The 17,069-nt window shown below is 43.7% G+C and overlaps 1 protein-coding gene across 7 annotated transcripts in view; it reads right to left on the bottom strand.

The window, feature by feature from the left end:
* The window catches only part of dac (dachshund family transcription factor), a 207,586-nt gene that overhangs the window by 62,907 nt on the left and 127,610 nt on the right, over positions 1–17,069 (bottom strand). For all 7 annotated transcript variants that reach the window (XM_018506307.1, XM_018506306.1, XM_018506302.1 and 4 more), the window contains 3 exons: positions 8,383–8,459; positions 6,609–6,779; positions 2,751–2,978 (listed from right to left, as the gene is read on the bottom strand). In XM_018506307.1, the coding sequence (XP_018361809.1) occupies positions 2,751–2,978; positions 6,609–6,779; positions 8,383–8,459 (476 nt within the window). The remainder of the gene's footprint in view (positions 1–2,750; positions 2,979–6,608; positions 6,780–8,382; positions 8,460–17,069) is intronic.

Below are 17,069 nucleotides of genomic sequence, written 5' to 3' on the forward strand. Positions count from 1 at the left end.
AACAGACCTCTTATATGTATTGAAAAAGAAAGTAAAAAATTTTTAGTGTAATATTTTTCCGCTCGTTAGTACTTCTTTCCGTTTGCATTTAACCCACGTCGGCGATATCGTTAGCGGGATGTCGTTGAGAGTATCGAAAGGAAAGCACGAATTATGCAAGTGGATCCGTGCTCGTGCACTTCGTAGCACGTAGGAGGGCACGGTCGTCGAGAACTGTTCCTTAAGTCTCTGTGTCGCGAGGGTGGCAGTGAACAGTGAGAGTGGAGACAAGGGGTGAGGAAGCACGACGACGGGGCATCGGCTATGGGAGCATCGTCGATTTCTTTTTATCGGATCTCTCCGCCTCGAGAATCTAACCTACGAGTCGGCCGAGTACATGCAACCACGAGGAACTGCTTAAGCCTTACCACCACCGCTGAGATCGCGATGCCCGGCATTCCTAACGTTAGGGCCGCAGCAAAACGCATTAGTTAACGGCCCTGAAAATGACACTTTGTATCGGCTAATGGGTAATTAAAGTCCCGGGGTTACGTTTCCCTCGGAATTTATTAAACGCGCCGCTGCAACGCGCGTACTCGACGCGGCTGGATATCGGATTGGCGCGTTTATGGGGCTCCACCACTTAAAATCTGCGAAAATGCAGATAAGGGACGTTCGTACGTCGAAAGTTCGCTCGTCTCGCTGAAGATTGCGATACGTTCTTGTCGGTCAGTCTTTCCGAACCGAATCGCCGATGTGCGCGTTGAGACTACATTTGGCACTAAATGTGATAGTTTGATTTCGTATCCCTGATCTGAAGTGTTGCTCAACACTAGAAGTATCAACATTTTTTACTTACTAACAGGACCAGGCAGTTAAATTATTATAAAAATAAGGAAAGTGATAAAAAAATCAAATATTTTATCAGTATAAAGGACATAATTATTGAAAAATTAAAAAATTTCAGAATCTTATCTTTTACATAAAAAATATATTTTCGATTTAAAAAATAAAAATAGTCAATAATAATCGCTTGGTACTTCTAGTGCTATATAATAAGAGTAATTTTAAAAAAAGTATCTAAAGCAATCTGAAAAGTTTTTACACGATTTTACAATGTTCTAAACGATATTTATATCCCAAATAAAAAATTATAAATCGACGTTAAATTCATGACACGAATACGAGACTTCAATAATAATTCAATAATAATCGATGGTGATAATCGATATTAAAACAGAAGTGGATATAGCCGATCGATGACAGTTTGCGAGCAAAATTGGACAATTGCTTTAAGAATAAGATTTCACATTTCGTGTGTTTTTTTTTTTTATTACATATTCACCAATATTACGTCGAAGAACTGCGATCGCTCGGCTGAAATCAACTTGACGCGTCATTTTACGTAGCGCTTTTTATTCGTACATTCCTTTCTCCACAATTTCATTTACGGGACGTTCCTGAAATCCCTTACAGTTATACACATGTCGCAATTAATAATAATATCTTCGATAATACAACTATCACATACTAGCAGTAATAACTAACGACTATAATGGCAATTCATTTACTTATGTATGTATATATTCCGTACGGCATAGATTCGAGTAATATTGCAGCAACATTATAATTAATATTCCAACAACACTGCTAACATTTTAGCAATGTTGCTGCAAACTTCTATGTTATATGAATATGATAGCATATATTATTATAATATAGGAATACACGCGTACATTATATATTGTGTCACTTACGCGTTATCGTCATTTCCTTTGTAACACAAATCTCTGCCAATTGTCGTTGCAAAATCAAATCACAACGAGATTCAATCGATATCGTATAAACGACTTGACGGTTTACATCGAAATGTTTGTTACGTCGTTAAGTTAAGTTTGCCTCAATCACAAAGCAACCTCGACATCGTGAGAAACGATTCCGTGCGCGCTAACCTCTTTCTTCCTTTTTTTCTTCTCATCTGGCGTTCCGAGATCTCGCGACGAACATATTTAATAATAACGCCGACCGATTTATCACGCGCGTTAATGAGAAAGAAGTCGTATGCTGCACGTCATCTCGCGCCGCGCCGACTCGTTCTTAATGGGTCTTGCCTACATTCATCGTAACCAATCTACGGTACAAACTCTATCTACGGCGACACTTAAATTTAATCTTAACACGCCGAAGACGACGTTTTTGCGAGCAATATCTCATTGGGGAGTTTCAAGCTGCTTCTTGCGCAAAATATTTACGTGAATCATTCTCGAGACGCAGCTCGAAGGTACGCTCAGTGTATCGATTTAAGAAAACTTTTCAGTAATAATGCGTTACGAATATCCTGCGATTCATCGCGTGGATATTAAAACACTGCGCAAAGAAAAGCATCAATAAATAGTATCAAGATGTTCGTTAAAAGTTAATATCAAGCGAGATTCATGTATATTATTTGTGCACGGTACGTCGTGCCTTTACGCTACAGGTCTTCACTTTCGGATGTCCAGCTCTCCCCGACTATTATCATTCTCATTTCACGTATCCATGGTCTTAACGCGGTACAAGCAAGTCAAGCGCAAAGGTTGAAGCGTGAGAGGGAGGCGACGCGGTAGATGAGACTGGATAAAGAGCGGGAGAGAGGAGCGCGAGGGGAGGGGTAGCGGAGTCTCGTCGACGGGACAGGGACTAATGCCTCTTAATGTGGTTCTGGGAGAGCTGGAAGATAATGAAATTGTGGAGAGCGCCCTCAAGTGTCTTAAGAAAGCCCTGCCACTGACCTTTCTCGTAGTTGATTTGCCTCTCCTGCTGCCTCGCGTTGTCAGCCGCGACCTTGAGCAGACCCTGGATATTCCTCAGCAGGGTCTCCGTACTCGAGACCGAGGGGTCTTGGGCGCTCTGAGACACGGCGACCGCCGCCGAGGCTATCTGCGAGTAGTTCAGGGCTTGAGGAGGGCTTTCCGAGCCCGGTGCTGGCAATGGCAGGTTTTCCGGCACGTCCGACAAATCTGAAAGCAAAATTATCACGTTATTTCCTTCTGAATATCCTCGAGACGACAAAACGGGCAGGAAAGAAAGTATTTCTCCCTGACGATAAATAAACGCCGGAGTCTATTCTGTAACGTACGGACCTCATTTCGCGTGGAGATTTCTCCTTGGCGAGAACGCCGCGTCGGGAGCAAAACGTCAATGATAAATTCGATGCAACGAACGTCGGACAACGTTCGACCGGGGCAAGCCCCATACCAAGACTTATACAGCGTGCGTGTCTCAAAGTCGTAATCTCGCGACGACTACTTGTTACCCTTCGCCACTTTTTGATTTAATGTCAACGTGGGCGAATTAAATTCAGAGATTAAACGCTATACAGCGTTCCTCAGACGATTAGTCGCGTCTTGACCGACTGGCTGTTCATCATCTCGCTGTGAAATATCGGGGAAAAATGAAGTATCATTATTGATGACTAGCAATATAATTTATATGACGCTAATACGATTGTTCATGTGAAATTAGAACATTCTTAGTTAATATTATGTATCTTTCGAAAAACATCACACAAAAAATTATCGATTAAATCAATTCCAAACTTGAAACATTGAATCATCAATATTATATTACCCAACTTTGACCAGAAAGGCAAATCAAACTGGACCACCCCGAGTTGATCACTCGAGACACTTCTTGGAAACACGTTTTACTCGAAACGCATTGACACATGTCCGATATTCTGTCGCATTATGGAAGGGTCCGTGGTCATCGTTCTCTAAGATCAGCAAAAGAGATCCAGCGGGATCGTCGGAATAAAGGATGCCTTATGGTTATTGCCGCAGGGTCCCGGAGAGTGGCGGTGAGACAAGATGTCTGCGTGGGTTCCAGGCTTAAGTGATCGCTCGTGGTACCGGCCCACACCGTAGGTTTTAGCAGCCCGGCTGCTTTACGGCCAACGATATGTAGTTTATTGTATCGTCTTTTAATTATCTGCGCGCACCTACAACGCCACTCGGCAATCGGTTACTTATTGCCATTGGCCGATTTAACGCTCAGCGCACCTTTGGTGCCGGCACCTTTTGATAGGAAAGCGCGTCGCCTCTCCTTTCCTTTCGATCCCTCGCTCTCCTAAAATCGCACACGATCCTTTCTCTTTTTTCTTTTCAGCATTATTCCGTGCGACTATATCTTCCTACCCATTACAATTATCAGGACAAGAGTCGCCATCCTCTCGGAATCTTTTCTTGTTTCACCGCGAAAGAGCATGAGTTTGACCTTCGCCTTTAGAATCTCTTGACAAGAACGTGAGAAGAATATTCACAATCAGAAAGACGGTAAGAAAATTATGCAATACGTGCGCTTACAGTCAATGTGGAGTAAAGCGGAGTAATTTGGATAGGTTAACATAAATTTTCAAATTGAATATAAGATTGAGGTCGCATAGTGTATTCAATTAAAACATACAAAATATACATTATTGCATCAATAGCGTACGTTTTGTATCTATAGCTTGCTTGAGACTTTAAAAAAGAAACGTTATCTTCCGATAAGGCAAATAAATAGACCGAAACTTCTGCCGAAACTGAAAACGAACACTACGTGTCAGTATCGATTGAAACCGTATAGTTTTTCTTCATAAATATTAATTTTAATATGTGTAATTATTGTTTCAATAATTAAATTATGATGTTTATGAAGAAGAAGTACTCTTATACAGGGAGATAATTTTTTCTTAGAGTTTACCCTGAAAATATGATAGTCGTGGGACAACATTGTATTTCCAAGAATTTTAATGTAAATCTCTCTTATTCATTAATAAAACTACAATGAAGTATAAAATAAGTTTGATTAATTTTACTAAAGTGCATGGTAAAAATCTTTAAAATACTGTATTGTACCACAACTACCATATTTCCAGGGTAAACTTTAAAACAAAATTTTCTGTGTGTATTTTTCAGTCAAAATTGACACACAACCGAAATTTCAGCCGAAATTTAATTATTGTTTCAATAAATTTTTTATGATATTTATAAAGAAAAAGAAATTAACATGTAACTGAGTGTTCGGTTCAGTTTCGGCAAAAGTTGCGGTCGGACTCTGCAAATAAATATGATAATCGAATCGAAAATGACTGAGAAAAATTCAGTGAGGATTGTCAGATGCAAAATTGACGACGAATCGCGGTGAATCCAATTCCAAGAACAAGAGCGAGAGATAGTGGCGCGTCTCATTAAATCAGAACTGCATTCCACAAGCGTGTACACTCCCACGGGCGTTCGACGTGGTTCTACTTCGATCACCCGCGAGCATCGTAGGCAGAATGTACCCATGTATTGCGTACGACACGCTGCGAGACACGGATTTGATTCCCTCCCCTCTTCTCATCGTACACGACCCGCGCCCGGAATTTATACGTCTAACTCGCGTATTTCGTGGAATTTACAGACCCACTAATTCGGGGGTACACGCGGGATCCCCTAATTTTGCGAGCGCACGGCAGTCCTCAACATTTTCCAGCCAGCCTCTGGCAGCGCGAAGGCCGGATGACGAATAATTTTATGATTTCCATGAATTCTTACCAGCATCGTCGTCCCCATCGAGACTACAAAATGTATCGATTCGCCCGTAAATCACTCGTGACCGCGCAAGGCATGCTTTCTTCTAACGACTCGGCCTCGCATTAAATTGCGACCCGAAAGAAACGAAATTAATTAAGACAACGCGAGATGATCAAATGTATCTTTTTTTTTTCATTGGAAACGCATTCGTGATACGGAGTCGATCCCACGTGGTTACGCGACTTTATGAGCGACCCTCGGGCCATTAATTGGGCCGGCCAATTAACATGCCGACGTGACAATGGTCGAGTAGATTAGAAATCAAAACGATTATGACGCTTCGGTGAATTTGGAGCGCCAGAACAAGGCAGGGAAGGATAGCGGTGCAAAGCTCAGACGAAGATTCGATCTCTCGATCCATCTTTCATTAGAAAAATGAAACTAAATACTAAAGATACAAGTCTAATGATCGCTTTGTCTCGACAGTGACGCTTCTCACGTAGATGCCACGCGTTTTGAAGATATTTGTCAATAAGAGAATAAGACTATCCAATGTCATAAAGCATACGCTGCTCAATAAGTGCGCAAAAAATCAATTAAAAAAAGCAATAATTACATTTAGTATTTTTATGATTAAAATTATTTTTTAACTCGAGGCAATTAAAAACGTTTGGATCTACATGCGACTTGGCAACCGCTGCGGCGCGTTTCTCAGAGCGCGATGGAAGACGAATCCCGAAGCGTCCCTCGCGCTCTCTCGGTAAAGATGATGGATGAGAGGCCCTGACCCGCCAGTCGTCTAGAAGAACTCGTCTTTAAACGCGGCGTGTCCGGCAAAATCGATATAATTATTTCACGAGCACGAATCCTTTCTCTTCATCTCTCTCTCTCTCTCTCCCTCTCGCCTTCAAATCGAAATCGTCCTTTTGACATTCGTCAAAAGCGAAAGAAACGCATTTTATCGCTCGGTTTTAATTGATTGCCAGAGGAACGATCTCTTTCAAGCCGATCGCTTTATCAGAGTTATAAATGGCAGACAACACAGATCTTGTCGCTTGCGGTTCAATTGCCTCGCACATCTGAAAAACATACCTTCATCCTTTTCATTGTCGTCCTCGAGGTCCTCCGACAGATTATCGTCCTCCTCCTCGTCGTCTTGAGAACGGTGCGACGCACCTGCCTCACTTCCGGACTGTTCGCCCACGCTTCCGCTTCCCGCAGTTTTTGAGAGATTTAGAACCGGGCTGTGACCGTTGGAGGAGCCTAGAAAACACACAGACATTGCGACAAAATCAATTAAAGATACAATTAATATGCCTATCAAGTATGTAAAAGTATATATCTGTCCAATATGTGCATGGTGTATATCAGAGTCGAATTGACATCACAATGTATCCACTCGGTACGATAACGCTGGAAAGCGGCGTCAATCTTTCCCAGAGAACGTTCGGTTACGAAGAACGAGAAGCGCGTCCATCGACCAAACTGACAAGTTGATGGATTTTATTTACCGCCGCGCATCCCCCGTTTAGACGAGAACAAGCGGACTATCCACTCCCCGAATCTCCCCCGATCGCCCACCTCTTTCTCTCTTTCCGCATCCCTTTTTCCTTGCTTCGGCCGTCTAAGCGCGCTCGCGCGCGTATTTGATATCCTAGTATTTTAATCCTGACATAGATAGATACTGTTTGGGCAACGGTCGTCGGCGCTGACGCATTGCTTCGGGCCACTCGTGATCTCACGAGTACTCGGAACGGATACTCGTACGTATAGCGAGACCAACGCGCCTCGGCCATTCACACACGTACGCGTCCAGAGAACCATGTACCTCGTTGGCCATTGAAAGAGAAGGGTCGCGGTTTTCTCGGGTCTTCCCCGACGCGATCTAATGAATCGTACATCTTTTACGTTAAATTGACTTCCATACGCCGGCCGCCGTTGAAGGCTGTGAGTCTCAGTCCGAAATCCATGGTGATCGAGAGTCTCTCTTGCGTGAAATGTGACTTTGATCTCATAAATCTAATTGCACCGATATGTATGCAAATACGATTAATTTTTGCGTTTACATTATTTGACAGGTCGAAAAATACGAAACGTAGATAGAAATCGAAATGTGTTCCGGGACGAAGGTAGGCCCGTCGCGTAAAGAGTTCCATCAGACGGATTATAATATTATAGAGAATCAGAAGGAGATGTAGAGCCCCGCGACCAGGCCGTAACCCGATATCGGACTTAATCTCCGAGATCCTGAAAATGCCCGGAACGCTCGTCGTTCGACTACTTTGTGGACACACACGGGTCAGAAGGGAAGAACGAAAAGGTAGAAATACAGAAAACAACAAATACGCTTGGATTCTCGGATCGCCGTACTGCGTCGTGTCGCGGTCAAAAATCTTTCTGCGCCGCTTGACTTCGAGTCCGCATCGATCGACCATGTTCCATGGAGGAACTCTGATGATTAAGAATCTCGCGTTACATACTTAATCCATGACAGGCACTACAACAGGCAGGTAGGAATACGAGAAATAGCATTAGAAACTGTAATGCCTAACAACACGACATAACTCACAGCATCCCTTTAGAAACTTTCTAGATATTATATATCAAACTTTGAAAAAAATTCGATTTATCGATACGATTAACTGTAAGTCGATATTTGTATATTAGTGAGAAATATCATATATTAGTTGCGAGTCATTAGTTAAACTAATTGATTAAGTTAAATTAATTACAGTAAATGACGAATAATACATTTTTAATAATTTTTTATGTAATTTTTAAATTCGTTTTTTTTTAAATTGTAATATATTTGATTAAACTTAAAATATACGAATATATATGCATTGATTTACTTGTGTGATCTTACCATTGTGCGAGCTGAGGTCCCTGGGTTTGTGGTCCAAAGCCAGCGCTCTCTCGGCGTCGCCCCTCTCCTCGCGGAGCCTGCAACAAAGAAGAAGAGAGAAAAGAAAGGTTTCGTATTAATCTGAGGGATTTAAATCGACCGAGCGCGGAGGTGGACTCCGCCACTACGTAGGGTATTAATTAAATAATTATTCTAGTCGCTGGGCAAGGGACCCGCGTAGGAAGATAAGTACCGGTCTCACATCGTGACGGTCCTCGTCGTATCACTGTACACCGCGTATTATCGTCCTTAATCGCCTTGCCCGCCGCGACACACATCTCGCATTTATTTAACCTATCACGATGACGTCACGTATAGAAGAATCACAGCTTATGTCGCCAACAATAAATTAATCAAATTCATTCAAAAATATTTTAAGAGCAGAATATCCACGACGAGTGAAAAACGAATTTCCGAAAGCGATAAGCGCTCCTCCTTTTATATTTTGTTTCGATTTCCTCGGGTATCCCAGTTTACGTTACGAGGTCGTTAATGCGGCGCCGCGGTTTTTCGCTCCCGAGCTACAAGAAACTTTTAATCTTAGCTTTATATTGTTTGACACTCGTGCCCCTGGATTCCATCTTGGCTTATCCAGAATCATTAAGATTTCTGTCTCGATGTTGCGGTTTTGCATTATAAGAATCGAGCGAGGATTGCAAAATTGGGCAGTTCCCATTATAAAACCGCGAAAACAAGTAAGATAAAAGCTTCGAACAAAGTTACTTTAACGTTGTTCCTCCAACTACGAAAGATATAATTGATCCTTGTTGGCCGATTCCGCACAGATCGCGGTTAATAGAACAATTAAAAATAATTAACACTGTCGCGAAGAAGCAATCTAATTAATGAGGTTGCTTCTTTGAGATAATATTATCTCGCAGCAAAGAGAAAATAATTTTCGAGTGACAAAAGTTTCGTAGTACAAGCACTTTGGCCAAGGGACAGATTCTTTAATCGCGCGTAAAGAGTTAAAGGCAAGAACGACCCTCGGCAGCAGTGCCGCAGAAAAAGGGGAACGTACCCGCCGATACCGCGGCTTTTATCGCGAAGTTTATGGCGAAGGGCATCCACGTAGTCGCGGATTTATTTTACAAGGAGTATAGAGAGAGAAGGAGAGAGAGGAAAAAAGGAGAAAGGCAAATGGACGTGTTCTCCAAGTGATTAGGTTCTTTCACCGCTGTATCCATTTCTCTTCTCTCATTTTCTTTTCAGTCTCCTTCCCTTTTCTCTCTTTCTCTTTCTCACGTATCTCTTGCCCTTTCATTTTTTTTCACTCTTTTCGTACTCGACTCGCCAAATTATTCCCCGAGGTATACTTTTTCCGGCTTCGGTTCGGAGCTGCGGTTCGGAGGAGGGGGAGCGGGCGACTCTTTCGCACCTCGAATCGAACCGCGGACCATTAAGTAAGAAGTTAATATCATTAAACATAATATTGGGCGCATCTGGGAGCCGCAGAGCACTTACCAACCCCTCCGTCTACCCCCGGTTTCCCTACTTGCCGCCACAAAACCCTCCTGTCTCAGACCCACACTTCGTTTCTGCACCGCGAACTCGGTCCCCCTCACCCTCCATCACTCCCGCTCGTCCCTCTACAACCGCTTCGCTCCTTTTCGCCCCCCCCCCTCCCCGTTTGCCTCCGGCCCCCTCTCTACCCTTAATTTTTTAATGAGAAAATGCTTTCAAAGAGCCGGAGAGAAATACTGTGTCTACGAGCGATAAGTTACGGCAGTGTTAAGGGAAACGGAGAGAGCCTTTATGTGCGCACCTCGCAGGCCGCAAAATGTAAAGATTCCCCAACTAGGAAGAGTCGAGAAAAAGTGTGTCTCACCCTTGTGATCGAAATGGCCACCAGCATGGATATTACAAAAATCTAACTGTAATATAAAAGTGACAGAAAAGGGAGAAAAGGATAGAGAGAGTTTCATCGAGCATAATATCGCCATTAAACGTTCGAATGGCGTAATGAATTAATTTCCATGATGGTTAAATTTTAATTGGTAATACGAGTCCATTAAGACACAGAGGCAACCGACTTAGTTCTGTACTTTCGCGCGGTTTCGTATCCAACTCTCTTTCCACGACGAACTCGTCGATAATCTACGGAAGCAAAATGGCAAATGGGGGAAACATCAGGAAAAAAGGCAAAGGAGCGAATGGGAAGGAAGACGGAACGTGCGAGAGCGTAGAGTCGATTCATTTAGACGTCGCGGCCTCGCAATAACCGGCAACGAACCGAGGTTATTAAATTTGTAATTAGTCGAATATTACGTTCGACGTCGCGGTGCTCTCTCCGTGTCTACACGGCTACGGTTACGCGGCCGCGCCGTCCGCGCCATACGTATATACGTGTAGGTACGCTCGCGTATTCGCGTGCGCGAATACGTTAATATGGGTTTCATTATGCGCGCGTAATACGGCTCCTACGCTCACGGATCTCGACGATACGCGAATAATTAGTGATCGTGGCCCTACCCTCAGCCGAGCGCGGGTTGCCTCGTACGCGGGGAAGAACCGTTTTCTCGACGAGGAATAACGAGGCGCCGCATCCACCAATCGAAATTACAACCTCGTTAGCTAGAGAGGGGGTGTAGCTGAACGTTTATATTAAATTCGGTTGTGCTTCGTCGCAATTATTAATTCGTTGATAAATAATCGCCAGACTACTGCGAATCGTACCCCCCCGGACTTCGCCTACGTTTTGCGCGCCACGAAACTAATAAGCTATGCCGAAAATGAAAGCGCGCGCCCTTCTGTATCTTTAGCTTTAATTTTGAGTCGGTAATGATGGACTCCGCGGGGATTCCCTATCCGGCCGACGTTCAGAAACGGCCGCCGCGAACAGCGGGAGTTCATTAAGAGGCGGCGAGGTTTTCGAAGGCTGAGAGAGCCAGCACCACTGAAGGATTTTGTAGATCATTTTGCGAAATCGGATCGCACTCGCGGATCCTTGTAGCGGAAATTACTCGCCGCTTCGCGGATCTAGCACGGGAAACGTGTTATATCCAATAATGGATCATCCCCTTCCCCCCTATCATTCCCTCTTCTCCACCCCCTGAGATCCCTCCTCTTGGTCATATTTTTCCGATCGGAATTCCGGGGAGACGTATGTTTTTTCGGCCGCTTTGACGTTTTCGATCAAAACGGGACGCGCGCGACAAACAATGGGGAGGGATTTCCACGTCCACCAAACGCATCGTGCGCATAACGCATCCGATAATGACGATAGCAATTGTAATTTCGGCACGACAAAGGGCCTCTGTAAAATGGCGAAGGTATGTCCCCGCGCTCTTCGATCCGGGGCGGCCGTCCAACAGCTTTTTTAATAAACGATGCACGTGCCATCGGCGTTCCAGCATTCACATACGCCAATGAATTTTTATCACGACGCGTCGTCGCATGTCGCGGCGTGTAAACATTTTTTTTTACCCTAAATCGCGAATCCCCAATTATTCGCGCGTTTATCCCGTTATCGAGTAACGGGAAAGCCCGAACGTCGTAATACCGATCGACACACTATTACATTCAAAACTATCAGGCAAACGAGACGAAAATATTTTAGGGACGTTGATTGAAATGAAAATTTTAATCACCGTCAAAAAATTTCGGCCTACTTTGCATACGATAAATTCTCAGGAGGTACGTTGAAATAATTCATAGTATCAGAATTAAATAGTTAGCCGGGTTAAAAAAATACACCAGCTGGTACTTGATGTGAGATTTCGTTTGTAAGTTCTGTACGTAAAATTAATTTCGTAGGAAGGCAAAGCGTTTTCGCCGCGCGCATGTATCTCGAGGGTCGTTTCCTCGTAGATATTTCGACCAAGTCGAAATAATAAACGACTTGGATCTGCGAGGAGGGTCGTAACATGATCCAGAGTACGCGAGTTTCTGAGTGAAAATTCCACCCTTAGGACCGTGACATTCGAGGCGAAAGGGGTTGCACGACTCTCGTAACGAGTGTCCTCGTTGCAGACGCAATGCGATCTTAAAAGGACTTCTTCTCATTACAATTGTAATACGGTGTTTTCTGAGGCGTTGTGTCAATAATCGTGCAAACTGCAAACGATATCGAAGCCTGAACCTCGTTAAATCGTTCAATTATGAGTCAGAGAAAGAACTTCGAATTCGCGATGTGCGTCAATTTTGCGGGAACGCGATCTAATTCAAACAAACGTAGGAGCAAAGAAGGAAAAATGGGAGACTTAATTCGAGAATGCGGCGAGATCATAAATTACTCCGAGAGATTCCCCGTTGACGTGATACAAGCGTCGAAACTCCGGTTCCTTCGCGCGAAGGGCGAATCACAGGGCGATGGACTCGAATTACAAACGATGCCGTCGCCGGCAAAAAGAGCTGGGGGCTTCCTATCCTCTGTGTTCTCCGTCAGATCCTTACAGATATTATCCGGCATATCGCGAGAGACGGACAACATTTATCAAACCATGCGCAACCCGTGGAAAAGCCCTTTTCCTTTTCGATTTCAATCAGCGAATGCCTGACATTCCACAAACATCAATAGGGTAGCTGAAGTAAGACGTTTGACCCTCTAACATTAATTTCTGATTTTCTTCGCTTTTATTTCGAACCTAAATCTCATAGGAAATTACTGCTACGTTTCAAGAGTACAGTATAATCGTGTAAATTTAAATTTACATCGCAAATGATTAATAGTTATCTCTTTTTTTTCGTTTATAAACAACTATCATGTATTCACCGCGAAAAGTTTAAGCGGATTCCTTGACCCAAAACGAGGAAAAAAATTTTTCGTAAACACGCGTCCGATCCTCAACAATAGCATCTGTACGATATTCGTGTAGTATGCCAGCGGTATTGAATAAACGCTGAATGTATCTCTAATAAACACTTCCCGCTTCGGAATTTGTCTATCGGAAAATAATCGCCGGTATTCGGCAACAAGAGCAGCGCTATCGCAAAATCCATAAACATCATATCGGCATTTTCATGCCGGATATAGTATCAAGTAACTGACGTACTGCACTGTACTATATTTTCAAGAATGCATAAATACTAACGCTATACGTGATCGTAGAAACGCACAATCAAAAACATTTTTATTACATTAAGATTTACAAAAAAAATGATGCGCGATATTTGATACATTTTTTTTTACGTCACTTATTCCAAGTGCCCCTCTGTATTTTTTAAATTAGTTCTCACTTCTTCAGACCCTCGTCGTTTTGACTGATAGATCCAAGCAGCGGTCACGACGCAATCGTACACAGGCTACCGTAGCTAACTTCATATCAATCCGCGTATATTCGCCCTCGCGCCTTTCCACTCGTAACGAGTCATGATAAATGACACGAGGCTCGCCCGACGATTGAGATTAATTTACCAACGCGTGTCTCGCGATTGACTTTGACGTCTGCACACAATTCAGATGGTTTCCACGGCGGAAATCGCTCTGCTCTCATAACATCGCGAGGATCCATTCTCGATCTTCCACGATCCTCTAAAATTCGAAACGGTGCAAAATAATAATGAGTTAGTGGTCAGAATCGCGACGACGACTTTGATTCGTGATATTACAAAGCCACGTATAGCTGAATATAATTCTGACAGTAGGAGTCGGCATTATTTTGAGAAATCGATACGTACAGCATCTTCCCATGAAAGGAAAAGGAGCGGAAGATCAGCAACGGGAGCGGGAGGGGTGATGGCCCCTCCTTTCGTTCCAACGAACCAGGCTAATTATGTATCCCTTGCGGAACCCCCGCGGACAGGAAATGAGACTCTCCCTGAGTTCCTCTATCCGCTTTGTGTATACGTATATATGTAAAAGGATACGTTCACATCCATGAGAGCGACACTCCGCGATATACGTGCACATCCCCGCGCGACTTCAGACCCAGGCTCGAAGTGAAAACGCAGTTGGATTAAGCCCGGCCGAGGGGATCAGATACGACGACGGCGATAACCTCCGACTTTATCCTCGCGCGGGACAGCGGTTTAATTAGACGACGCCCAAGATTCGCCTAGAAATGTTGATTGAGCTAAATTGTTTCCTCGGGGGCACGCACACCGTCTTCAATGTCGCACGGCCGTGTTTTCTCTACGCTCGGGATACCAACCTACGCGTTCCGGGGGTGCTAAGGAGACAATGCTGATTAAGCGACGAGATAACCGGCTGTTTAGTCAAACGACTCCCGGATCGTTCCGACGGCCCGGTCGTTTCGCCTCGGATTTCGACCGGGACATAGAAATCTTGTTAATTCATTCCGCAGAGGACGATCCTGCCGGGAGGACTTAACATGAACGGTCACAATAGTCTCTCGCAAGAATATATATTGAATATTCATTTGTTTCATTTAGACACGGAAAATGTAAACGGATAAAATATACCAATGTGACATTAGTTATTAACGTATCACGATGATACGATGCGCGGACAAGAGCGTTAATGTATAGAAAAAAAAATAGATTGTGTGGTTCAGCAAAACTATAGCTTGCTAAGCAAATTCAACATTCATAACTAAACATAAAAAGGCTTAATAATTCAACAAAGAAATCATGTCTGTAAGCAATTATTAGTATGTTAATTGAGTTAATTCTGTGCTGCAATAAAAATTGCTAATATAAAAAATTTTCTTCATTACAGTAGTAAAAAATACGCCAGCATGTTTTAGATTGATTTTCATAGAAAGTTATTTTTGCTGTATTAACAAATTTACTCTACTATTACAACAAATATGATGATCTATAATCGCTAATTTTATTCAGTTGTACAACTTTGCTTTAACATAGAAAGCTGGCTGTCGTATATTACTGCTGCAGATTTGCTGAATCAGAGAAGTTTTTAGTCGTTTTAACAAATCTTTTCCTATGGAAGGTGATAACTTTCGAAAAGCGAGCGGATGACGCGAGAACGATCTTTCTGTCATCGGTCCACCGAGAATCCGGAGAGTACTCGTAAGCGTCGGAATGGCAGTTATAGTGGAAATAGCAAGACGGAATATAAGGTGGAGAGAGACTGAGACGATGCTATCTCTTTCGTTAAACACGACCCACGCAAGCTCCGCGCCGTTTCGCTTGCGGTTCCACTCGTCCTCGCGTGTACGCACGCAGCGGCCGGACCGATCGTTTACATGTGCTCCTACATGCGAGATAAGAAGCCCGGCGAATGTTGTGCGCCTCGACAAAACGACTGGCGTGTACTCGAAAATCTATAATCAACCTCCTGTTGAAGAGATCGATCAGAGATATGTGTGTGCACACGCGCATGGTGCACCGACGTACCTCGTGATTTAAAATGTATTACGCGCATGAACATAAATCGAGATTTTTTTTAAATATAAGAATTTTTCAAGTACAAGAAAGTATTACGTGACTTGGTCATACAATTTGTTTCGTCAAAAATTTATAAATTATATACTTTCGAAAGATTAAGTTTAGTTAGAGTAATATATGAGAGAATCGAAGGGATATGAGAGTAATCAGAATAACCGAATAATATTCTTACGTAACACTATCTCTTGTTAATATTTAATGTACTGTACAAACGACTGGACAGAGCGATAGCGTCAGTGGAGAAGATATTAGGTTTCCGTAATAAAGTGTAATGCGTAAGACAAGCCCCGAGTAGAGAAGCTCGTTAACAGATAGCACTTTGAGTGCACCGGTACTATGCGTCATACATCAGGAATGACGTTCGGGGGTACGCGAAGTAGGGGTGCCTAGAAAGGGTCTGAATTATGAAACGGACCCGCCCGATTCTCGAGGAATGTACCTCGTTGTCGTCGCTATGTACGTGTACGTGTGTGCGTGTGTCCGTGCCATCTGTATGTACCGAGTAGCTTAAGCAACGCGTAACACGGCCAATTTGTATTTTAACGAACCGCTTTTTATACTCGCCGCTTTTACGGTCTCTCGTAAAACACTAGTGGAAATGAGAGAACGCCGATCGCAAAACTACGATCGTTACCCGATTCGTTCGTTTCTCTTCCCGTATTATTTAAGGTGTATTAGAAAAAGACGCAGTCATGTTCCGCAATCGCTGTCTTTTCTCTCCTTCTCTCTCCTTCTACCTCCTCCTACCGCCCCCTCGTTTCACGGATGTGAAAGGGCGGCTTTCTTGCCGTGGCTGATCCACCCCGCGTTCCATCATCGCCCGCGCGAAAAAGCCTCGAGAGCATTTTTCAATTCTCCGCGAAACTTTACGATAGGCATCTTCCCCATGAGAGAAACGTGCGCTCCGCACCCGGTCCGCACGAGAGAAACATTTGTACATAAATCTGAAAATTATGACCTACGCACCCTGCCTCCGCACCACCCCATCGGAAAGAGCATCGGGGGCATATGCCTGCCAACGCGTAACGGAGAGATAACCACGAACCAACCCCTCGGTTTTCTGAACGCGACTACGGACGCACGCACGCACGCACGCGTGCATACGTACTGCAATCTTGGATACGTATGCGTCGCGACGCGTTTTCAGTCTGCGTTTTCAGTCTGCCAACGTTGCCCATAAAGGCCGATATAAATTAGAATCAGTGGAAAATAAAAATCACTTTCCAGGGAAAGTCGATGCTCCGTGGATCGTTCGATTAAGGGCTATCGATGGTCGTTGCGGGATTTCTCTTCTTTACGATAGAAAAAAAAAGATACACATAGACAGAGGTCGGCGAGGG

Source organism: Trachymyrmex cornetzi, unplaced genomic scaffold, assembly GCF_001594075.2.
Source record: "Trachymyrmex cornetzi isolate Tcor2-1 unplaced genomic scaffold, Tcor1.1 scaffold223, whole genome shotgun sequence".
Lineage (NCBI taxonomy): Eukaryota > Metazoa > Arthropoda > Insecta > Hymenoptera > Formicidae > Trachymyrmex > Trachymyrmex cornetzi.